The following is a 24,002-nucleotide window of genomic DNA, read 5'->3' as shown; positions in this document are numbered from 1 at the left end:
ATAATCGACAAAATTATGTCATTTTTTTATAAAATTTCGATTGACAATTAAAAATGGGTAGTTTTGCAGCAATGATACTATGATTTATTTAGTTTGATTTTTTTTTTTTTCGAAATAAAAAAACAGGTGTTTAAATATCAACTAGTTGTTCCTTGAATTATTTGTTTGTTTGTTTGTTGTTTGTTGGATATCAGATAGATAAATAGATAGAAATGAAAAGAGTTCCAAATTTATTTCAAGTGTGCAAGCAGTACCATCAATCGGTGATTGCACTCAATACTCAGATCAATGTCAACAATATAACACCGGCCAATCGTCAGAATCAATTCAAGTCGTTCGGTGCAGGTCTCAATAACCGATCGTTCCTCACTAGCACCGGTGCAAAACTGTTCCCTCGTCATGGAAAAGACACAGAGACAAATAGCGCTACTACTTCCTCCTCTTCGGCCGACAACATCGATGAGGATGATAGCAGCAACAACAACAACGAATCAGCAGCAACCAATGCCTCAAAAGAAAAAGTCATCAAAGAAATCATCATCATCATCATCATCTTCAAAGACTGTTGCAAGTCCCAGAACAAACAACAACAGCAGCAACAATAGTAATACAGTTGTATCTACAGCAACAACAGTATCATCAACATCAACATCAACATCAGCAACAACACAACAAGTAGTATTATCATATGGTATAGAGGATCTTTTGGTGAGAGCAACCGATCTTGTTAATGCAGATAAAATCGATGAAGCTATTGCTGACTTGACAGATGTTATCAAGATGGATGGCAATGAAACGAGAGCATTGGGATTGCGTGCCGATCTCTACGAACACAAAGGTCGATTCCAAGAGGCACTTGCCGACTACAAGAGAGTACTCGAATTAATTCCAGAGTCGATTCCATGCTTGTCTTCAATGGCCGAATGTTATATCGGTCTCAAAGATTTTGATCGTGCAATCAAAGTATTTGAACAAGTTTTAACAATTGAACCAAGAGTAAGTTGTTGTTTTGTTTTGCTATTCTATACAACATATATATATCACCACAGCAATATATTGATTTCAGAATTTGTATTGTTATAAATAGTATGCACCAGTACTTGGACTAATTTCAGAGATGTACATAAAACTTGGAAATTTGAATAAAGCATTGGATTATTGTAAGAGATTGTTGGAGATAGAACCCGAAAACATTAATGGATATCTGATGTTGGGACACGTTGCTTTCAAACAGCAATCGTTCGATCACGCCATAAAGTTGTATAAGCGTGCCATCGATATTGGAAGATCGGTGGATCGTGACACTCTGTTGCAGGTGCACAGCATTAACACCGACGGTCCAAAACTAAAGAAATCCAACGATTACAATCCAATCTATGGTGCTGCAGTCTGCTTGGCATCGATCGCCGAGATCCAAGGTGACGTAGCCGCACAGATGAAGTGGGTCGATTTCGCCATTGAAGAGCACCCACAGAGCGCCTATGCAATCGGACTCAAAGGCACCTATCTCCTCCGTCAGAAACAACCGGAGCAAGCTCTCGTCCTCTTGAAAAGCGCAATGGACATCGACCCGGAATCGGAGATCGTCAAGATGGCGCTCGCCGATTGCCTGTTTGACTTGGAGCGAACCGACGAATCGATCCACTACTACACCCTGGTGTTGGCCAACATGTTGGAGCGTGACTTGCCCGAGGAAGCAAACACTCGTGTCATGCTACTGCACAACCTGCTCATCGGATACGTCAAGCAAGTCAATTCATTCCCCGACTTGGAAGTGGATTGCGACATCGAAATCGAGGACGTCGTCACCAGTGAGCTCAACGACAAACCACAGAACCTGCAGGAGCTCTCAAAGAAGGCACGTGCACTCGTCTTGGTATTGAACAGAATCCTCGAGAAACAAGCGGAATCCAGTCAACTACATTCATTCGTCAAGTCATCGATCAACACACTCAAACACATCGCGCTATCCTCCAATCAATCACTAGAGATTCGTCACAACCAGAAAGTAACACTCGATCGCGAAAGCATATTGGATCCATTGGATGAGATATTATTCTATTACTACGATTTTATTAAAGGTACTTATTTTGGTCAAGATAATTAATCGATACGAACGACCGACAAACCAAATTATAACAAAACGACAAACAAGAAACGACTACAACAACAACGTAAATTATATATAATTAACAAACCAACCAACCAATATTTAATCGATCAACCAACCAACCAACTTTCACACAAAACACAAAACAATCTTGGTATTTTATCCAATTCCTATTCATTTTTCTTTTCAATTTCACCTTAAAACGTATATTTATAGTATCATATAATAGTAATAATAAAAATATAACAATAATAAGTTAATCAATCTTAATATAGATTGAATAGCAGAGTAATAAATATTTTAAATATATAATTATTGTAATACTTTTGAGTCTCGATCAATAAATGAATTATTTGATTAAAAACATTATATTCATTATTATTTGCAATCCACAATAAATAATCTTTGTTAATAAATAAAAATGATAAAATATTGTTGGGAAGATTACATTTTATTTTTTATTATACAATAACTTTTGGAGCTTTAAAGATTTTAATGAGGAGTTGATTCTTCATAGTTTCCAAAAATAAAATTGAAAATTGAACCTCCAAATATTAAACCACAAGCTACTACCATCGCAGCCCAAGAAGTAGTGGGTGCCCATTTGATTTCTGTACCGGCTGCCGATATTGAGCCAATGAATTTCTTGGTCATGTCACTTTCACATCCGAAATTGATATCACCACTATTGTTATTGTTATTGGAGCTTTGATTTTCACAATCTCTCTTCATGGCATTGGGGAATGCAAGGAAGACCAACATAGAAACCAAACAGAATAATAGCGCAACAAATGGAAGTACTCTTCCAAGTATGGAAAATGGGAATCTAGTTGATTTCAAAGCATTTAGGAAATGAGCAACGATCAATACCATACATCCAGTTAGAACTACGAATGCTAACACTGAGAATGCCAAACAAACTTTTAGAATTGCAAGTTGGTTTTTATTGGCATCAGTTTCTTTAACAGATTGGGTTCCTTCAATATCTTGATTTCCACTTTTAAAAGAAACTTTTTGCTAAAAAAAACTGTTAATATTTGTATAATTATTAATTTTTTACTTTATAATTATAATTTATTTACCTCATTATATTTTAACAACATTGTAGTGGTTGTTGGTTCAGAGTTTTCAGTCATTTCCACTGTAATTGACCACCAATACGCTTTGTTTTTGTAAAAAAAAAGAAATTAATATTAAGTTATTTTATAATTTTATGAATCAGATTCTATTAAAAACTTACATGCAAATCCTATAATACAACATATCCAAGTTAAACCAATCAAAACAAAAGATAATAAATTTGGTTTATGAATATTTAATTGCATTTTTTCGAGTTTTTTATTTATTTATCGTTAAATAATAATTATATAATATGTTTTTAACCAAAATAAAATCTATTTATGTTTTTTTAAGGCTATTTATAATTAAAATTTTGATCAATAAATAAAATAATAGCTGATCTTTCATTTTATTAAGATTCCTTCCAACCACCATTCAGATAAAGAAACCGTTTTTTTCAAAAGTGAAGAAAAAAAAAAAACCATCCCTTTAGTTTTTTTGACATATAATTGTTTTGATTCGAAAATTGATCCATAGATAGATCATCTTTCTTATTGGGTATTGTTTAATTAATCAATTAATTAAAACAAATTAACCCACGTGCTCGTTTTTTGATTATAAGCAAATTCAACGAATGGTCAGAATTTTGGATTGGATCTGATTAATTCAAAAATTTCAGTTTTTTTTTTTAATTTTTTCAAGAATTCAAAGATTTACAAAATTGTGTTGGTTCCCATCAATCTCAATTGTATTAATTGTTAAATAAATTAAATAAATAAATATTTTTTTTAATTAGATATGTGAATTAATTAATTTTAAATTATATATATATGATATTTCTTAATTATATTTGCAAGTTGGAACTCCATTATTCCAGGTTACTGTTCCAGTGCAAGTTTGACATTGGGCACCGGTGAATCCATTTACACATTGACATGTTGCGTATTGGCAGGAAGTGTATGGAAGGTTCGCACATTGATAGTCAGCTTGACAAGTAGCTGGATTTCCGTTGGATACAGCGATACATTGAGGGAATGAATTGACCCATTGAATTTGACCTGAACAGGTTTGACATTGAGCACCTTGCATTCCACCGGTACAACCACAGTTACCACTGGAACCTGGGTTTGAACGGTCATACAGAACAGATACTTGTGGATGATTGGCAGAGATTGGACCTACCTTTTTGATGGTTGCGAGATCAGCGGTTTGGTAGTAGATCCAATCACCGGATTGATCGAATACGAATCTACCGACTGGCTCACTGACAATGTATCTCAAGGCAATCATATCACCACTCAAAGGCAGCTGAATAAGACCGGCATTCGGAGTAAGATAACCTGGTGCAGCACTGAAGTACATATGAGTGGCAGACAAAGAGAATCCACTGGCTTGGAAGTTGAGTGTTGCTACCTTGGTGAGTGAACTAGCTGGACAATTGGCGCATGAAATGCTACCCTTGTAGACTGTAGTGGTGGTACCGTTGTCGTTGTAGTTTATCAAGGCCATATAGAGATCGTTGCCGACAGCACCGATAAAGTTACAGTTCTGGCCGGCGTAGAGATCCATTGCACCTTGGAAACGCTCTTGCTCGGTCAAGACGATCTTGTCGATACGATGAACGTTTCCATCGCAGTAGTAGGTTCGCTTGTTGATATCGTCGAAACCAAGACCGAGAGTGTAGCCCTTCAATGCCCATACACCATTGAATGTACCGTTCTGGAAGTAGGGTCCAGTATATGGAGCGTTGTTCTTCTGGACGGCAATGTATGGTTGATTCAATGATGTGACAAAGGTGTAGAGTTGAGTGGACTTGCTGTAGCCAGAACCAGAGTTGGCGTCGGTGGTAATGGCATAGCCAGGTGTGATCGATCCACCAGCTGCCGGTAGAGTAGCAATATAATTGAGACCTTGACTCGACGAATTAAAGTTACCAAGCAGTACGATATTACCAGAGGTATCTCTACCGATACCCGGAAGCATATTGAAGTTCTTGAAGCACAGAGAGTATGGCACATTACCACACTGATAGTCTACTTGACAACTGGTTGAGCTTGCAACCACAATTATCATGGAAATTAAAAATATTGAATATTTCATTGTTTTTTATATATTATTTATAAATTTATAAATATATATTATTTTGAAAATGACATATATGTTATCATGAAAAGTTTGATTATTTATAGTTTTAATGGAATTAAGTATAATTATTAAAATTATTTAATTTTAATAGAAATTTAAACTGTGAAAGGTGATTTATTTGGTGTATGATAATCACATGTGTCGCAATGTCAACTTTTGTTAAATGTGAATGTGAATTAAAAAAAAAAAGAAAGAATAGTAGATCCTGCAAGAAAGATAGATAAAAAATTGTTATAAAATGATTGAATTGTGTTGTTTTTATTGTTTTTTAACACATGTTCATTTTGTTTGAAAGATAGTTAGAAAGAATGACACCTATAAATAATAGTGTTCCGCTAAAAGATTCAGACCATTAAAAATATACAAAATTCCTTTAATATATCAATTAAAATCAAATTTAGATTATTTTTAAAACTAATAGCTGTGTTTACCACATCGTTTAAGTGTTTATACTTTCTATACTCCCAATCAAATTATCATCTAAAATAGTATATGTATATATATATACTATATGGTTAGTTGTCACAATAAAAATATTTAGAAAAAATATGAGTGTGTTTAAATTTATTTTTAAAGGGTGAATGTTCAATTGAACAACTACAGTTGAATTTAAATCACCCCCCTTTTTTTAAAAATTCAAAATGTTATAAATATAAATAAATTTTAAGATTATTTGTTTTTTTTTTTTTTTTGTAATTTTAATCATTTTTTTTTCTAGGACTGGTGAGACATGGTTTTAATTACGGAGGAATTCTACGATCTCTCAGATACTCAATGGAAACTCTTGAAATATTGTATTGTGAAATACATTTATATCTAAAAGTTAATGATTAAAAATATATATATTTAAATATATTCTATCTTTCTATATAGAACATAAACAAAGAAAAAAATCAAAAAAAAAAGAATTTCAGAGACAGACTTACAAAGTCTAGCTAATGATGTGTTCCAACTAAGACTACCACCACTGACAAGCAAGTGGAATGCCACTAGATCAACCGAACAATAGATACTGGTGGGTGATCCAGAAATTGTGTCTCACCTGTTTCTTTTTGAAAATTTATTAAATAAAAAAACAATTTTGTTTTAAAATTTCTTGTTTTTATTATTTATTTATTATTTTTGTAAATTTAATTAATTTAAAAAAAAAGGTTTAGCATCATATCTATGTTATGAATATTAATATAACAAAAATACTTCTATTTTTCTATTATTAATTTAATAAAACATTTTTTCAGTGAGTACGCTTACGCTCATAGCAATGTAAAAAAAAGATGATCGTGATTGTAATTTCAATAGATATTTTAATTGATTTTTTGGAAACTTAAAGTTTTAATTTTGAATAGCATCAAGCATTTTTATTTTATTTATTTTTTTGATTAACCATTCTAATAATAAATGATGGAGATATCAAATAATAATAATAATCAAAAATGTACAACTCACAAGAGATCAATTGAAATAATATGTTATCAGTGTAATAAACTGATGTGTTCTGCATGTTTGATTATTCATAATAAACAATTTAAAGATCACACCGATTCGTGTGATCATATAGAATACATTAAACAATCTTTATCAAATTATAGTTTTAGTAATAGTAATAATAATGGTGCAGATGATAATGATAATCAAGATGAAGAATCAAATTGTTGTATAAAAACAAGAATATCTGATATATGGTCAAAGTTGAAAGATGCAACTACCAATTGCAAATCACTAGAGACAACCGAGGCTGAGATATCCGCACACTTTGCGAAACTTCACGAATTTCTGGTGGTTGAAGAGCACAAGCTAAAGAAACCGATTGTCAGCGATCTACTTTCATTAACACAGCAAATAGAGACCAACATAGATGAACTTAAATATTTAAGTAATCTAATTACGCTAAATCAAAAGATTAATAATAGTAATAATAATAGTAATTCATCAGCAACTTCGTCATCATCAACAACAACAACCAAAGCAATACTAGATATATATTCAGAGGTATATTCAACAAAGGAAATCATAAAATCACTCGTTGACAGTGAATCACTACAATCGTTTATACAATCAAATATCGATACTCTGTTCAATCATGAAAATAATAGTCAGTTCAATCTAAATGATTTACAATCACAGTATGGAAGTAACACTGACTTTATGATATTGGATTTACTGTTTAAGTTCAACGATCAATTCAAAGTAATAGCAAATGACAGCAATAGCAGCAACAACAACAATAATAATAACTGTAGTTTAACAGTTTATAATGATAATACAGATAATAATACAAATAATAATAACAACCAACCAAATCAATCATCGAAATTTGATTATAGATTGATCACCAATCCAATTAATAATAATCTATTAAGTACATTGATAAATCAATCTATTGGATTAACATCACCGAAATCATCTTCATCCACATCACCAACAACAACAACAACTTCAACCACAACAAATCCTGTTCAAAAACAATACTTATTCACTACACATACAAATAAAGGTGCAACTTTAATTAGTTTATCAGATTTATTAAACAATAACAATAATAATAATAATATTACACCAGTTGAAGAAATGAAATTCAAGATTGGATTTTATGGAACATTCAGCGCAATGGTGACTATCGGTGAGTATATCTATATATTTGGTGGAAGAGGTCAACCACACAAGTACCACAGATACTCTATAAAGTCAAAGAGTATCGATATCGCGAGTGACATACCAAAGATGACAGAATACATCTCGGTTTGCTATGACCAAAAGGAGTATATCTATGTGCTCGGTGGCAATAGACTGGACCGCTTCAATACGAAATCAATGGAGTTTGAACGATATCTTATCATTAGTGATGAGAGCAAGAAGATTCTCAGTCTCTTCTACAAGGGAATGTTATACTCAATCCCAGAGAGTTCACAAAAGATTCTCGGAATCGACACCAACAATCGCAAAGTGGAATCGTTCACCTCGAGATTGCTCTTTGAACATCCAGTGGCGGCCTGTCACGACTCCAACGGTAATATCTTTATTCTGGGTATCGACGGTCGATTCCTAAGATTCAATATTGACGACCGATCCATAATAATGCTGAGTTCCACCGCTAAATCTGGACACTACCTATCGATGCTCTACCACCAGGTGTCAAAAACAGAAAACTACGTATTCCTACTTGGTGGTGGTGAACACAAGAATCATCGATACTCTATCGAACAAAATATTTGGGTTTCAATCTTTAGCGATGACATACAACTTAGAAATGATTGTGGATCATCAATTGTATCTTTAGCAATTTAGTAGAAGTAAATATAATAAAAATAAAGAAATTTGTAGTTTTAGTTAGATTTATATGTAAATTTTTAGTTATTAATTTAAGAATAGATGTTTGTTAAATATAATATCTAAAAATTACAATATTGAGTGTATGTTTTAAATATTGAATTAAATAATGAATAATTGTATTCTAAATTCTATAAAAAACAAATAATCAATTAAAATAATATTTGATTTTAATTTATTTATTTGATCAAAAATTAAAAAACTTTCGTTCGTTTTTTTTTTTTTTTATTTCTTTTTTTAATAATTAATTATTTATTTTTACACAAAGATTATTTGATTATAGATTGAATTTCTAATAATGGAGAATAGAATTATTGAAGATGATGATGATGTTGATTTAGAGACTACATCAGTGACATCGACATCGACAGCAACAACTGTTACAAAAGAAAGAAGATTCGAAGATTTAGGATTAGCACCATGGCTACTCGCTTGTTGTAAACAACTCGGTTTCAAAGCACCTTCGAACATTCAGTACAATACAATTCCAGCAATCTTGTCGGGTCGTGATATTCTAGCGAGTGCCAAGACCGGTCAGGGTAAGACAGCTGCCTTTGCATTGCCGATACTCTCGGCACTCTCAGAGGATCCCTACGGTATTTTTGCGGTGGTATTGACACCGACCAGAGAGTTGGCCGTGCAGATTGGCGAGCAATTTAGAGCACTCGGTAGTGCTATCAACGTCAACTGTTGTGTGGTCATCGGTGGAATCGACAATGTTCAGCAATCACTCATCCTCGACAAACGACCACACATCATCGTTGCCACACCAGGTCGTCTTGCAGCACATCTCAACAACGGAATGAAACTGGCATTGCAATTCTGTAGATTCTTGGTACTGGATGAAGCAGATCGTATGTTAGGTCCTGACTTTGAATTAGAAGTACAAGTAAGTTTATCTATCTATCTATCGATCTATTTGCATAAATGCACCTATCAACATGCATTCTAACTAAACATTCCATTCCACTCGTTTTTCTTTTTCACTTTAGAAAATAGTTGAACATTTACCACCAAAGATACAAACATTGTTATATTCAGCAACAATGACAAATAGTAATAAGAAATTAGAGTCGATCCCAATTAAGAATCCATATATTTTCGAAGATAATAATAAGTAGGTAGTTGTAAAGATAAAGACTAAGATGTTATTAATCTATCTTGTACAAAAACTAATTTGTATGTAACTCATCTCATTCCTATTTTAGATATGATACAGTAGAAACATTATCACAATATTATGTATTTATGCCAGCACAAGCAAAAGATTGTCATTTGGTATACCTGTTGAAGAAGCACGATAGTAGCTCGGTGATTGTTTTCATCAATAACTGTAGAACCGTGGAGGCAGTGAAAGGAATGCTCAATAAATTGGATATCAAATCGGTGTCGTTGCACTCTTTTCTCAGTCAGAAGGATCGATTGAATGCATTGAAACAGTTCAAGTCTGGTAAGATTCGTGTGTTGATTGCAACGGATGTGGCGAGTCGTGGTCTCGATATTCCCGACGTCCAAATGGTCATCAACTACAAACTGTCGAATTCATCGAAGGACTATATTCATCGTGTCGGTAGAACCGCACGTTTCGGTCGATCGGGTCGTGCTATATCGTTCGTCACACCACACGACGTCGAACTAGTCAAGAACGTAGAGGCTGCAATCGGTAAGCAACTGGAGTTGTACACCACCGAAGATGAAGCTGTCTACCGTCATCTCGGTGAAGCATCGACCGCCAGAAAGCTAGTTGAAATTGTAACTATCAATCAATAATATCTCAAGTATTATTATCAAGTCATCGTCCATTTATTAATCATTTTCTTTAATCAATCATATTATTATTATTAATTAAATTAAAATTAAAGTATTTGGATGAAATAGAATTTGGAGTTAAAGAAAAAGAAAGAAGAGATGAAAGAAATGAATTAACAAGACAAATGTTAGATGAGAAAGAAAGAAATACAAATAATAATAAAGAATCAAAAACAACTAATAGTAATGATAATAATGATAGTAGTAAAAAGAATAATAAGAAAAAAGATATTAAAACTGTACAAAAAGAATCTATAACAACTAAAACAGCAGCAGCAGCAACAACAGCATCATCTTCAAAACCAACAACAACAACAGATATTTCAAAGAAGAGAACAAACGAAACTTTAGAAAATAAGACAAAAGTAAATAGACACAATAACGATGATGAAGATAGTGGAATATCTTTATTTAAAAAGAAAAAGAAATAAAAATAAATAAATAAATAATTACTTATGAATTTTTTTCAATGTGAACTTGACTGACTGATTCATCTTGAATGTTTTTTAATTCTCACAACCAAACGAAACGAACGAAAGAAGCAGATCTGCAATAAATACTATTTCATTCTTTATTATTATAGTTGTTAATTTTATATTAATATATATATTTTGAAAAAGATAGATAAATAGATAATGGATGGTGGACAAGAATTACAACCTATGGGGTCTTCAAAGAAGAGTAATGAAGATGGTGTATTGTTGTCTGCTTTGTTTGGTGCAACACAGTTTAAAGATGTAGATCATGAGTTTAGTCATAGACAACAGTCATTTAAATCTACAATAAGTACACCTGAATCTCAAAAGAGAAGAGAATACTATTTAGAGAAACAAAAGTTAAAGAGACGTGATCTAGTTAATCAACTAAGATCTGTAGTTTCTGATTCTCAAAATTATACTATTAAACAGCAACAACAACAACAAGATAATAATAATGATATAGCAATAGATGAACAAAACAATGATAATAGTATAAATGATAGTTTAGATTTAAATGATAGTATGGAAGTTTCAAATATTGATAGTAATAGTAATAATAATAATACACAAAAAAATAGAGATAAAAGAAAGAAACAAAAAGAAAAGAAACAAATGAAAGAGATTTCACATTATTCTAATCATTTGATGCTTGCGGAATCGATGACTGATATTCCAATGTATTTCAGTGATGAGTGGTTTGCTGTGCCCGTTTCTCAAGGTAAGCGATGTCTTGTGATATCACAGCGTGAAATTACGGTGGCACGTTCACCTGATGGTCATGTCATGTCGACGTTTCACTCGACACTACCCTTTGGTTCACCAGCATCACGTGAATCCACTGGAAATGTTGCTAATCGCTATTGCATTCTCGATTGTCTCTACGAACCATTTAAATCGGTGTACTACATCCTCGACATCCTCTGTTGGAAAGGCAATATGCTGTGTGATTGTGACACTGAGTTTCGATTCTTTTGGAAACAAACAAAGCTGGCAGAGACAACGGCATCCACCAGATCCAACTACAATCCACATCCATTCATATCGCTACCTTCCTACGGCTGCGACTTGGAGTCACTCGATCAACTCAATCAACTGAGAATACAATCACATCAAACACCAGAACCAACAACAACAACAACAACGCCAATCAACGACAAACAATACCCAATAGAATTCATATTATTTTATCACAAAGAATCACATTATGACTTTGGATCCACTCCACTGCTCCTATCGCTTTCATCTCACCATTTACCAGATTTAGTTGAAAAGTTGAAAATTGATAGCAACAGTAACATGGATAATAAAAACAATTAAATTTAAATTATTGTATAACTTTATTTATTAAAGAAGATATCTGTTTTGATTTATGTAATATCAAAGCAATATAACCATATTCTTCGGTTTGTCCAAATATTAAATAATAGTCATCGCTTATTCTTCGAACTTGTACGACAACTTGATCATCCAATTTAATTTCAGTGAAATTAATATTGACCAACGTTGATTTGTGTGACAATTCATCGATATCGACCTGACCATTTTGAATTGATATGGTGTGAACCGATTCCGGTAAGTTCAATTCAGAAACATCTCCATATCCATCACCAAAATCGATTGTTTTCACTGTGTTTGGAATTCCCAGTAAGCGCTTGGTATTTCCAATGTATACATTTAGTTTCAATAGTTCTACGCCAAGTTCCTCTGGTATTTCGACTCCATCCTTTCTGTCTTGAATAGATAGAGTGCCTTGATCAAAAAATGTATCTACTATTGTTAGTGTTTTGATCTTAATATTGCTGGAAAGCAGTGATTTTACTATTACTAGGTTGGCTGGTTTTAACAATATTGTAAGCTTCAGTTCATCGAAGCGATGCGATGGTTCTGCCGCTGCTGCTGCTACCGGAAATAGATCTTCATCGAGTTTACAATTGGCAAAATCTAAATATTTGATAGAACTCGGAATTGAACCTCTCTCCATTCGACAATACCGAACGATCAAGGTGGTCACTGTATTTGGTATATCACCTTCTCTGATGGAGTGTGCAGTGATATTCTCCCATTTACCGATGACAGACAATTTCCTTAGGTTTGGACACCTTTTGATTTGTTGGAGTATCGAATCCGAGAAGAAATTGTGATTCATATCCAATGAAACCAGATTGGCTGTTGGCAGTGATATTTTACAGCTTGAATACCCGTGGATTTTCAGATGTTTCAGAGTGTTTGGAAGCAGTTGGTCGTCGATATCATTCGAATAGAATCCAAACTCGAGTGACTCTAGTGATTTCGGTAGAACTCCTGGAGCAATTGGTTCATGAAGAATGTCAAAAAAAGTTAGCGAGGTCAACGAACTTGGAAATACGCCACATTCTATCGGCTCGTTGATCGTGCAGTAATCTGCTGATTTGAACTCAATGGTTTCGATGCCTTCTGGGAAACAACCAGGTATCAGAGTTCCACTAAATTTCGAGAATCTAATAAACTTGATGTTCTGAGGCCATCCTCCTACTGGAATCGATGAACAACCATAGATATGAGTGATATTGTTGTTGAGTGTCATATACTTTTCCAGTTCTTTTTCATTCAGGTCAACCTCGGTAATTACAAGTGTTTTAATATTAGGTCTAATTATTAGACCTAATGTATCAAGCGTCTCTAGAGAAAATTAAAAAAAAAAAAGTAAATATGAAAGATAGATTACTTATTTTACAACTCTATCTCTTACCTTTTGTCATAGAATAATCAACTTCAGGATTAAAAGTAGGGTTGAAAGCATTATCATTAGCTTGATTAATAAAGAGCGCACAATCTTTCTGGTGAGAATTGTTAAAAACTAATGATTTGAGGAATTCATCTTTGAATGAATTTAAAAAGAATAATGGATAATCACCATCTTTCTGATCTGCATAAAGTGGTTTTACCAATGATTTTGCATTGAATGTAAAATATTTATTCTTTTCATTATACCATCTCTTACAGACTAAAGTGAAACAGATACGATCTATATTACTATCTAGTTGACTGAAAATTCTATTTAAAAGTAAATGTGATAGATTTACAAATATATTTGATTCGTTATTATTCATCTGATTAAATGAAAATATTGTTGGAAATTCTCTGATTCTCTGATTTTTTAATTTTAAATGATCACAATATTAACATTTAATTTTCTCTGAATTTTATCATAATAATAAGGTCAAAAAATTAAAAAAAGTGTTGCAAAAATAAAGTCGAAATTGAAGTAAAAAAGTGGAGACAAAAGTCGAAAAAGTAGAAAAAGTCGAAAAAATTTTACTGTACGTACATACATTAATATGAGTCATGTATGCATCCTGTTGCCGAATCCTATATCCACTTTTGTACCTATAAATGTACTCTATAATTTAAAAGGGAAACTGTTTATCACTCTCGTTTATTTAAAACTCTATATCAAGTCAGTAATCACATCCATAATCTTTAAAACATGACTTTGAATGAACAAGAAAAGATTAACATCTACAGAGGAAAGAAAGGATTTTCATCAATAACCAAATTGGTATTCGCTAGTCCAGATTGAAAGATTCAATATATTTCTCAATCCCGACCAGGTTCCAGGAGTGATCAAGGAATGATGTGCTAAGTGGATGAATTTCTCCAAACTTTCGATGATTCATTGTTACTTATTTGATTAAATTAAATTCATTGATAAAAATATCTATATGTTTATTTAAAATTCTTTATTTTGTTATTTGGGAACAATTTAATTCAAATAATGAAACAATTTAATTATTACCATAGTGCCAAATTAAATATTAGCCAATAAAGGTTATTTGTAACTTTACATCAACAAATAAATCAAATCCGTTTAATTTTAACTCCTCAATAAATCAGACCCTAAATTAAATTATTGATATTATTATAAAATTCCTACTTACAAATATTTTGAAGGTTGGTGAATAAAATTACCCCAAAGTAACCAATTTGTTAAAGTTTAATTTTGCTTGATTGGCAAAAATAAAATCTTTGCAAAAAAAATTAGTGTCTTTTCATATCTTTTGTGCAATGTTTTATTGAATTGTGGGCCTTTTATCAAATCGGGATCTGAAAGGAACTTGATGATTATTTTGATTGATTTAAATCAAATATAAATATTTGAAATGATAGCTCATCACATTCATTTCAAATTTTGTTCTTATTCTTTTTGTTAAATATATATTTATTATATAAAATGACAATTACTTCAGTCAAGAAGAATTCTTATTTTAGAATTGCCGCTGATGATGCGCTCTTCAAGGATTGCTTTACCAAGTCACCATTAGCTCAGAACATTGCTCAAAAGGCAGGTGCTATGGTCGCTGCCGTAAACACTACTCTCCATGGTGTAGCTAGTGGATCTGGTGCCACAGTCTTCCCAGAGCACTATTTGAACCAAGAATGCTATGTAAAGAGTCAAGGAGCCATCCGTTTCAAGATTGTCAATCCAACCGGAACATTCCGCATCTTCTTTAATTCGAAGAAGGAAGATTCCAAGGGTGCATATTCTATCTATGTTTTGGAGGTATCTGCCAGTGCCGCTACATTCCTCAACTACAACAATAACAATGCATCCAGCATTTTGGCTACCACCCTGGATTCACGAGCTCTCCTCGAGACTGACAACACTGTCAACTACTGGTTCTCACTTGACAAGAAGAATAAAGTATTGAAATATGGAAAGGGTGAAGCAACTGAACAACTTACTCTACTTGCTTACAAGTTCCCACCAAACATTGCATTCCTCCAGGATCTCGCCTACATAGGTACCTCGTTGGAACAATCATTCATCTCCAAGGTTAAGTTTTACGAGCTACCAGTTACCTTCCAACTACCCCCATATGTCATCAACAACGATGTCATCACACTCGATGATATTGAAGCCGGACATATCACTGCCATTGGAAATCTACCAAAGGAATGCCAACAATTGTATTCTGTTGTTGCTGGAAACAGTGTTGTTCTTCCAGATGCAGTAACAATAGCCATCCGTAAATCACTTGACAATAAAGGTGCACTTTACAAGAAATGTGTTGAAAAAGCTCAAGAACACCACTCTAAATTAGAGGAAACATATCTACGTGTTACTTTGGGTATGGATTCTGGATATTCGCCTGGTATACCTTTCGTTTTAGAGCTCTGGCCAAAGGGACACAATTCACCAATCCATCAACACTCTGATGCCTTTGCTATCATCAAGGTTCTCCATGGTACCATTCATTGTAACTACTATTCTGACCTGAATCCAAAGATTCATGTTCCATATTTGGGTATATTGTTTTTAATTTTTTTATTCATTAACTTTTAAATCTAACTGTTTGGTTTTTTTAGAAACTGATTTCAGTGAAAAACAGGTTACATATCTCACTCCATATCTCTACCAAACACATATGCTCAAGAATATCTCCCAAGATTTTTGTGCAACTATTCAATGTTACAGATATTCCAGTGATGACAGGCAAGTAGATTTATTTATTTTAAAACTATTATAAAAGTCACTAATTAAAATATCTATATTTAATTGGTATTTTCTTTTTTTCAGAATTCATTATGAATACTTTGACTTCTTAAACGATCAAAACAAGATTGATAAGTTCACACCAAACACTGACTACACATATGCTGGTCTTAAGAAGGTTTTACAAGATGAAGGTCTTCTTGCAAAGAAAGTAAAGAAACAAGTCTCTGCTTAATTCAAATAGTTGGAAACAACTGCTCTAATTTGAAATTTAATAGTTTTTTGACTACCCAAGATGATATCACATCTTTTTAAATAAAAAATTAAATGTTATAAAAAACATCTAAATTGAAATAGAGACTTAAGACAGTTGATATATATATATAGTCTGACAGTTTTAAAAATAGTCCAATTTAATTCTTTGAAATCAAAAATAATAACCAAATAAAAATTGATTTACTATAATATCCACAAACTTTTCTATTGATATAAAACAAATAATCCAAAATTATAACTATTAAACCCAATTGGTAATCAGTTTACTCCAATAACTGCAACCAGTATGTTTGTAGATCTCCCAATCGAAACTTAGATCATATTCTGCCATAGCTCACCTGAGGGGGAAATGATTGATCGAATAATCAATTCATTATTTATTTTTTTTAAATTTATATGACTGGAATAACAATAATTATTTAAAAATAGAAAAGACACTTTTAAATAAAGATGGTGTCTCAAAATTAATAAAAGGATATCTGCAACCAAAGAATTGTTAACAATTAATTTTTGTTTATTGAAAAAAAGAAATACAAATAACAACTGTTGATACTAATACTATTTTCTTGTATCTGGGCATAATGTTATTATTATATAACATAGGTAAGATATAAAGTTTAACACAAATAAGAATATGTAACACAATTTATCGTTCTTTTAGTTCAAACTTTTTTTATTATAAACTGTCACCATACTATGTTTTTAAGCAAATAAGCAAAATTATTTTGAAAAAGCTTTTTTTTTTTTTTTAAAAATTCATCAAGTTATTGTTTTAAAAAAAACAATAAACAACAGTATACCACCACCACACACAATCACATTGAGATAGAAAAAGAGATTGATAAGCTCTAATAGTAAAAAATAGTAAATACTGATTTAGGTTATTTTTTTTGTCATAAATCTTTTTTAATTTTATTTTATTTTTTAGAGTGATATATTGTGATTGTATTGCTGTTTTTAATACACTCATATATCATTTATATTTATGTGTATGATGAAAGAATGAAAAGGTTTGTGGTTGTGTTGGTTGTGGTAGAGAGAGTTCTTCTCACGCTAATTCTGTTTGTAAATGTAGAGTTCTATAAAAAACACTAGTATATTCTTTCATTTTTATATAACTAAAACTAAACTCATACACACCTACTGCTTCGGTCAGTGTTAAGATTGGGAGGTGGGTGGTCGGTTCGCTCAAACTCACTTCTCATCATCTTGATTGAATGTGAAATCATACTGATAAATTAAACAGCAGAATAATAATTATAACTACTTGATTCCAAAACAATACAAAACAAAACAAACCAATATTAAAAAAAAAAATAACTGGATGTGGTATAATTGATACTGATCATTATTAATCAATCAATCAATCAAATCAAATCATATAGTTTTTATATTATTATTATTAGTTATAATCATATTTATTACAAAATATATAATAATAGGTTTTTTTATTATTATTAATAATACCTTTTTGATTTCTATCTATATCATTCGATTGCTCACCAACGTCACCCAATCATTTGATTCATCACTATTTCAACTCAACTCAACACACACTCACTCATTCACTTAGTAGTATTTAATACTTCAATTGTATTTCATTTATTTCAAACTTACAATTTTTTTATTGTATTTTTCAAGACAAAATAATTTAATTAATATAAAATTAAAAAACAAACACCTCTTTCCCACACACAATCAATAAAATACAAAAATATTTGTACAACCTGGTCTGTGAAAAACAGAATTGTTATTACTGTAAGTAAAACATTAAAAAGCAAGATAAATAATGTTGTGTTTCTTTATTTTGATTTTTTTTTGTTTGTGTAAAATGAATTAAATTTTTAATATAATTATTACAACTAATGGTGTGTAGGTGATGCTTGTATTTTTGGTTTTTTTTTTTTTGATATTTTGATTTTTATGTTAATATTAAATTTTATCCACAATCTACCATTTTCAAAATATTAGGGAAAAACTAACTATCCTATTTAGTAAATATTTTAATTAAATAATACCGTGATATTATTGTTTTTTTTTGTTTTTTTTTTTCAGACTGACTGATTGTATCATTCCAATTTGTATAGATATTATTTTTCCATTAGATATAGGTATTATTGTGTGTTTACTATATAAATATAATAATAGTAGTATAAATCTATTTATTTATTAAATAAATTAATAATAATTAAATTTAATTATTTTTTTATTGATTTTTTTTTTAATTATACTATAATAATTTCTGACATTTTGTATCACAAAATCTAAATTAATATTATTACCATTTTTTAAAAAAATTAGGAAAATTGTGTATCTTTTCCTTTTTTGTATTGTTAATTTGTGGATTGTTTTGGTGCAAAGCTTTTTTTTTATTATTACCAGTGCATTTTTTCTATTTACTCATTTTCATCTTACAAAAATAAATATTATTACCAATCCAATTAGGATTTTCTGGTTTGGTAACTAGCCAATTCCACGAATCTACGACTTTTCAACATCTTTAATTTTTGTTACCACGTCTCTAGAGTTCATCTCTTATTATTTTTATCCTAATAGGTAAAACACATAACCTTAAACCACACACATTAGCCATATATGTAATATTTGTAAACTCTTCATTGTAATAGTCATACTGTTATTTACTATCAAATTTCATTGATTTGTCTCTCGATAATACTTGGTTGGATAGTTCTCAATCACTCCATTGTATTAATATCTCTAAAATTGTTAAACACATTTCTACCCTTTTATTTACCAATATTTTTATTATTCAAGTAAAATAGTAATTATATTAAAATAATATAGAAAAACAATAACAACAACAGTAATATTATTAATAATAATTATTAAAATAACAACAACTCCAAACAACCTGAAAAAATAGTCTACACTTTCTTGGGAAATACAAATAATATTTTATTTTGGAATCCCAAATGAAAACAGCAATCCAAACTTCACCATCGCTCAACAGCTATATCACACAGCATGAAGATATAAGACCATTAGCTTTCTCTTTGAATAGTAGTACCAACAGTACATCTAGTCAACAGCAAATTCCAAACTCTCAACAAAACAACAAACCAAAAAGCACTTCTAGAAAACTGGAAAAGACACCTACAGAGCCAAACAAACACTCCATCTCCTCTACTTTGAAATTAAAATCATCAAAAATATCACTAAACCAAAACAGTCCACCAATCAAAAATTTAATAATCAACAAAGAAACTAAATTTCTAATCATAGATTTTGACAACAAATCGAGAGAGCTGCTGGAAATTTGGCTGAGAACCGAGGGTTTCAATGTTTTTTCCTCAAAGAATGTTGTAGATTCACTCTCACTCTTGGAAAACAATAGCTACGACTTGGTCATCTATGATACCGACTCGAAAATTGAAAACATCGAAACTCTCACCAATTCACAAATATTTTATATCGTCAACAAAATGGAATTCTCACAGTTCCAACAAAAGTCAAATAATAAACTGGAGTTCCAGTCGAAACCAGTGTCCAAAGGAAATCTACTTTCACACATCACCTACGTCTTGGAAAACAGATTGAAAAGCTACAAACTGAAGGAATACGAACAACTAGTCAAAGAGAAGGAAGAGGAGATAGAAACACTTAAATCAAAGGTTGGTCAATTGAAGCTGGATAATGCCAAGATTCACAAAGCAATGGAACCACCAATCGAAGCCATCACCAACTCTCTCAATGAAATTCTAATGGACACTTCACTTTCAAACTCCCCAATCAAAAGAGAATTGGAAAACATTTTATATCAAATTACAACCAATACCGATCTTTATGGTCCAGCTGTTGAAAAACTAATGAACCAAGATATCAATCCAGTAAGTAATTATTATTAGTTAATTATTTTCTTTTATATATTTTTTACTAACTATAACCCAAAAAATAGATTGCCAAATCCATTTTAAAAACATACTCTGCTTCGAATATTTCAGATAGTGTTTCTCCAGCAATTAGAAGCAAAGTAGTTGAAACTGAAGTTATTGATATTGAACCATTAAAAGTATGGGGTTTCAATCCATATTTATATACACATGAACAATTGATCGGAATGTTACATAGAATTTTTACATATTATCAGTTTGTATTAAAATAGATATGCTCAAATTTTAAAAACAATTATTAATTTAATATTTCTTTATTATTATTAAAGATTACCAGAAAAACTAAGAATACCAGAATTCAAACTTAATCATTTTCTATATCAAGTGAGATCAATGTATCATGATCATCCATATCACAACTTTTACCATGCGTTCGATGTGACTCAAACTTGTTTTAGTTACCTGACGACATTCGGATTGAGTCACTATCTAACGCATATGGATATTATTACTATACTTCTTTGTGCGCTCTGTCATGATCTTAACCACCCTGGATTCAACAATGCATTTATGGTCAATACTTTCGATCCAATTGCCATGCAATACAACGATAGATCTGTGTTGGAGAATCATCATCTAAGTTTAATGTGGAAGCTCATGGACCAATTCAACATTCTTTCGGCTCTGTCCAGGGATGAACTGAAAGAGTTTAGACAGATAGCCATCACTTGCATCATTTCAACGGACATGTCACTCCATTTCCCATTGGTCACCAGATTGAAGCAGAGACTGACGGAGCTCAAACTAAATAATCTGAAATCACTCGATAACTCGCTGCAGGATAGAATATTCCTTATGGAGATTATGTTGCATGCAGCCGATATCTCCAACGTTTCAAAACCATGGGATGTATCAAAGATATGGTGTCACAGAATCAACGTTGAAAGTTTTGTACAGGGAAGAATGGAGCATCTGAAGGGTATTCCAGTTACCGATTGGATGGATGAAACTAAGACATCGGTCGAAAAGAACTCGCTAAACTTCATGGTATACTTGGGTTCCGCTTTTTATGAATTAATATCAGAGATGTTTCCTCAGACTAGAATCTGCTTTGAGTACCTAAAGAACAATGTTGAAGGTTGGACCAAAGTATGTGAAGACAACAAACATCTACCACATTCAAAAACAATGAATAATAATATTGATAATTATAAACATGTGAATGCAATGGGTACAATCTATAATGTAAATAATATAAATAATAATAGTAACAATAATGATAATAATAATAATAACGAAAAGTTAATTCGAAATAAATAATCATTATCTTTACTTCTTATTTATCATATATGTATATTATATTTGTTTTATTTTAAAATCGATTCTATATTATTTAAAGTTTTTATTGTTTCTTATTATTACTTTTATTATTATTGGAACTATTATTATTATTATTATTATTATTATTATTATTATTATTAATATTCTTCGATTTCTTCTTCTTTCTCTTTGGTGGATTATAAGATGGATTGTATATGAACAAAAAGGTTAATATAGTTACAGAGACGAGTAAAAAGATTTGAGTGTTGGTGATTTCACGCTTTTCGATCTGCTCCTTAAGAGTTGATTGTAATGTTGTGAGAATGGCCCAAAAAGACCATTGTGAATACGAATCTGAATTATTGGTGTTATTGCTTGTTGTTGCTGCTGTTTTATCTTTTTTCTCCTTGTGTTGGTGCTGATGATGATCGAAATCGATATCGTCAGAGAACTCTCCAACCGCCTTGATCGAATTGGACAGTTGTCTCAGAGTGTTAACCAACGCTATAATTTCATTTCTCTGTAGCGAACTCTGATTCTCATCAAACAGAATTTTCAAAGCTGTACCAAGACCAAGTGTCTGCATCTTTCCATATAATTTACATTTTTCACACGTTACACAATTGAGAATTGAACTGATATTTTGGAAATGTCCTTTGAACTGTGATATTAAATTTTGCTATAATATAAATAAATAAACGAAATTGAAACGTTAATAAAATCTTGATTAACAAAAAAGGAATGGTTTGATTCTTTTGCAAACTTACTTTATCAGTATCTTTAAATAATAAAGATTCATCGAATGAAGGTGTACAAGATACTTGTTGCTTCAATAAAGTTTGAACCATTTGATAGGTTTGCTTGTCTTCTATTTCATTTCCAGTGTTGAATTGATACTCGTGCAAGAAACCATCAATCTTACTGACGGCTCTCATCACAAACAAGAAAGTAAAGTAAAGATTATCGATTCTATCTGGATGATTTTCAAAAGCGGTCTTGAAATGCATTGGATTCTTTTGCCATTCACCAGAGAATCTATCCTTCTCATAGAAATATGCAATGTGTGTAGTAATCGATGCATGTAAACCTGAGATCAATTTATAAAATACTCTTTCTTCAAAACACATCTGTTCCAATGGTCCTAAATAATATAAATTGTTAGATTAGATTATTTCATTTTAAAGATTATAAGATTTGTAATTACTTGTAAAACAATTTTCATTATAAATGGATCTCCATACGGAACTACCGTCGTAACCAGTGTAAGCCTCTGGAGTTTCACCAAGATTTACATAGGAAGTATCGGCATCCGATCCATAGGGTATTACCCACATATCTTCTTTTTTGTCCTTCCAACGAGTGAAACCTGGTGGAGGTGGTGACATGTCGACCTTGTCACTAGAATCCTCTATTCTCCATGGAAGTGGAATCTCATTGTCATCACACTCACAAACTCCACAACCTTCAAGTCCACACAGTTGTGTAACCACCCAAAACGGACACTCTGCAAAAAGATTCACTCTAAAGTATCTAAAGAATCTTGTTTTCTAAATAATGATAAAGATGACGATTATTTTTAGTAAAGGAAATATTAAGCTAATTTAATATTCTATAAATATACATACAACTAATTTATTTAATATTTGATTCAATTGAACATTTGCTGTATCAATCATAGATATTTGACAACAACAATCATCTACAATTGTATCTTTTGGTTGTTTCTAAATAATATTTAGTGATGAAATTCAATTTAAAATTAGTATAAACTCTCTTTTTAATTTATAAATGTTATTCAAAGAATGAATATTGTGTTTCCAATTAAACTCTATAGACAAACGAACAAAACAACAAACACAAATTCATTATTAATTAATTGGATAACGATAATTACAAAACTACTCACAGCAATCGTTGCAATTATGGTAACTAGTGAAACCGCTACCAACAAAGTAACAACTGTTATTATATTCTGTCTATTCATTGCATAATACTAGTATGTATACAAAAAAAAAACTATTATAAAGTTTAAACTATTATTTATTGTTACTGAACTCTATTATTATTATTTAGATTTACTATTTAATATTAATTAAGTAAGTAAGTGAAATTATGTAATTAAAACAAATACAAAGTAATTATAATAATATATA

At 31.4% G+C, this 24,002-nt stretch overlaps 10 protein-coding genes across 10 annotated transcripts; 6 read left to right on the top strand and 4 right to left on the bottom strand.

Annotated features, from left to right (window-relative positions):
* Positions 1-53: 53 nt before the first annotated feature.
* Positions 54-2,107, top strand: PPL_09459 (tetratricopeptide repeat protein; the record flags this gene model as incomplete). Its single annotated transcript, XM_020580253.1, has 4 exons — positions 54-57; positions 207-341; positions 374-996; positions 1,088-2,107. 4 exons carry the CDS (start codon positions 54-56, stop codon positions 2,105-2,107), a joined length of 1,782 nt encoding a protein of 593 aa, XP_020428840.1.
* Positions 2,108-2,602: 495 nt separating this feature from the next.
* Positions 2,603-3,435, bottom strand: PPL_09458 (uncharacterized protein; the record flags this gene model as incomplete). Its single annotated transcript, XM_020580252.1, has 3 exons — positions 2,603-3,127; positions 3,193-3,272; positions 3,351-3,435. 3 exons carry the CDS (start codon positions 3,433-3,435, stop codon positions 2,603-2,605), a joined length of 690 nt encoding a protein of 229 aa, XP_020428839.1.
* A 574-nt stretch (positions 3,436-4,009) lies between these two features.
* sigK (EGF-like domain-containing protein) lies at positions 4,010-5,269 on the bottom strand (the record flags this gene model as incomplete). The annotated part of the gene is made up of 1 exon (XM_020580251.1): positions 4,010-5,269. The coding sequence occupies one exon, from the start codon at positions 5,267-5,269 to the stop codon at positions 4,010-4,012; it is 1,260 nt and encodes a 419-aa protein (XP_020428838.1).
* Positions 5,270-6,712: 1,443 nt separating this feature from the next.
* On the top strand, positions 6,713-10,881 carry ddx49 (putative RNA helicase; the record flags this gene model as incomplete). The annotated part of the gene is made up of 5 exons (XM_020580250.1): positions 6,713-8,581; positions 8,925-9,530; positions 9,634-9,758; positions 9,850-10,393; positions 10,504-10,881. 5 exons carry the CDS (start codon positions 6,713-6,715, stop codon positions 10,879-10,881), a joined length of 3,522 nt encoding a protein of 1,173 aa, XP_020428837.1.
* A 204-nt stretch (positions 10,882-11,085) lies between these two features.
* On the top strand, positions 11,086-12,246 carry PPL_09455 (uncharacterized protein; the record flags this gene model as incomplete). Its single annotated transcript, XM_020580249.1, has 1 exon — positions 11,086-12,246. The coding sequence occupies one exon, from the start codon at positions 11,086-11,088 to the stop codon at positions 12,244-12,246; it is 1,161 nt and encodes a 386-aa protein (XP_020428836.1).
* Positions 12,247-12,719: 473 nt separating this feature from the next.
* PPL_09454 (uncharacterized protein) lies at positions 12,720-14,255 on the bottom strand (the record flags this gene model as incomplete). The annotated part of the gene is made up of 4 exons (XM_020580248.1): positions 12,720-12,784; positions 13,117-13,587; positions 13,658-14,018; positions 14,241-14,255. 4 exons carry the CDS (start codon positions 14,253-14,255, stop codon positions 12,720-12,722), a joined length of 912 nt encoding a protein of 303 aa, XP_020428835.1.
* Positions 14,256-14,395: 140 nt separating this feature from the next.
* Positions 14,396-14,488, top strand: PPL_09453 (uncharacterized protein; the record flags this gene model as incomplete). The annotated part of the gene is made up of 1 exon (XM_020580247.1): positions 14,396-14,488. One exon carries the CDS (start codon positions 14,396-14,398, stop codon positions 14,486-14,488), a length of 93 nt encoding a protein of 30 aa, XP_020428834.1.
* Positions 14,489-15,139: 651 nt separating this feature from the next.
* On the top strand, positions 15,140-16,637 carry PPL_09452 (uncharacterized protein; the record flags this gene model as incomplete). Its single annotated transcript, XM_020580246.1, has 3 exons — positions 15,140-16,214; positions 16,276-16,402; positions 16,487-16,637. 3 exons carry the CDS (start codon positions 15,140-15,142, stop codon positions 16,635-16,637), a joined length of 1,353 nt encoding a protein of 450 aa, XP_020428833.1.
* Positions 16,638-19,611: 2,974 nt separating this feature from the next.
* Positions 19,612-21,849, top strand: PPL_09451 (uncharacterized protein; the record flags this gene model as incomplete). The annotated part of the gene is made up of 4 exons (XM_020580245.1): positions 19,612-20,526; positions 20,595-20,785; positions 20,859-20,924; positions 21,243-21,849. The coding sequence occupies 4 exons, from the start codon at positions 19,612-19,614 to the stop codon at positions 21,847-21,849; spliced, it is 1,779 nt and encodes a 592-aa protein (XP_020428832.1).
* An 82-nt stretch (positions 21,850-21,931) lies between these two features.
* On the bottom strand, positions 21,932-23,833 carry PPL_09450 (endoplasmic reticulum oxidoreductin family protein; the record flags this gene model as incomplete). Its single annotated transcript, XM_020580244.1, has 5 exons — positions 21,932-22,528; positions 22,617-22,990; positions 23,054-23,396; positions 23,475-23,573; positions 23,756-23,833. The coding sequence occupies 5 exons, from the start codon at positions 23,831-23,833 to the stop codon at positions 21,932-21,934; spliced, it is 1,491 nt and encodes a 496-aa protein (XP_020428831.1).
* Between the last annotated feature and the right edge of the window lie 169 nt (positions 23,834-24,002).

The sequence above is a fragment of the Heterostelium album genome, assembly GCF_000004825.1.
Source record: "Heterostelium album PN500 unplaced genomic scaffold PPL_scaffold11, whole genome shotgun sequence".
Taxonomy (NCBI): Eukaryota; Evosea; class Eumycetozoa; order Acytosteliales; family Acytosteliaceae; genus Heterostelium; species Heterostelium album.
The sequence above is the reverse complement of the archived record's forward strand: the minus strand, read 5'-3'. Positions and strand labels throughout refer to the sequence as shown.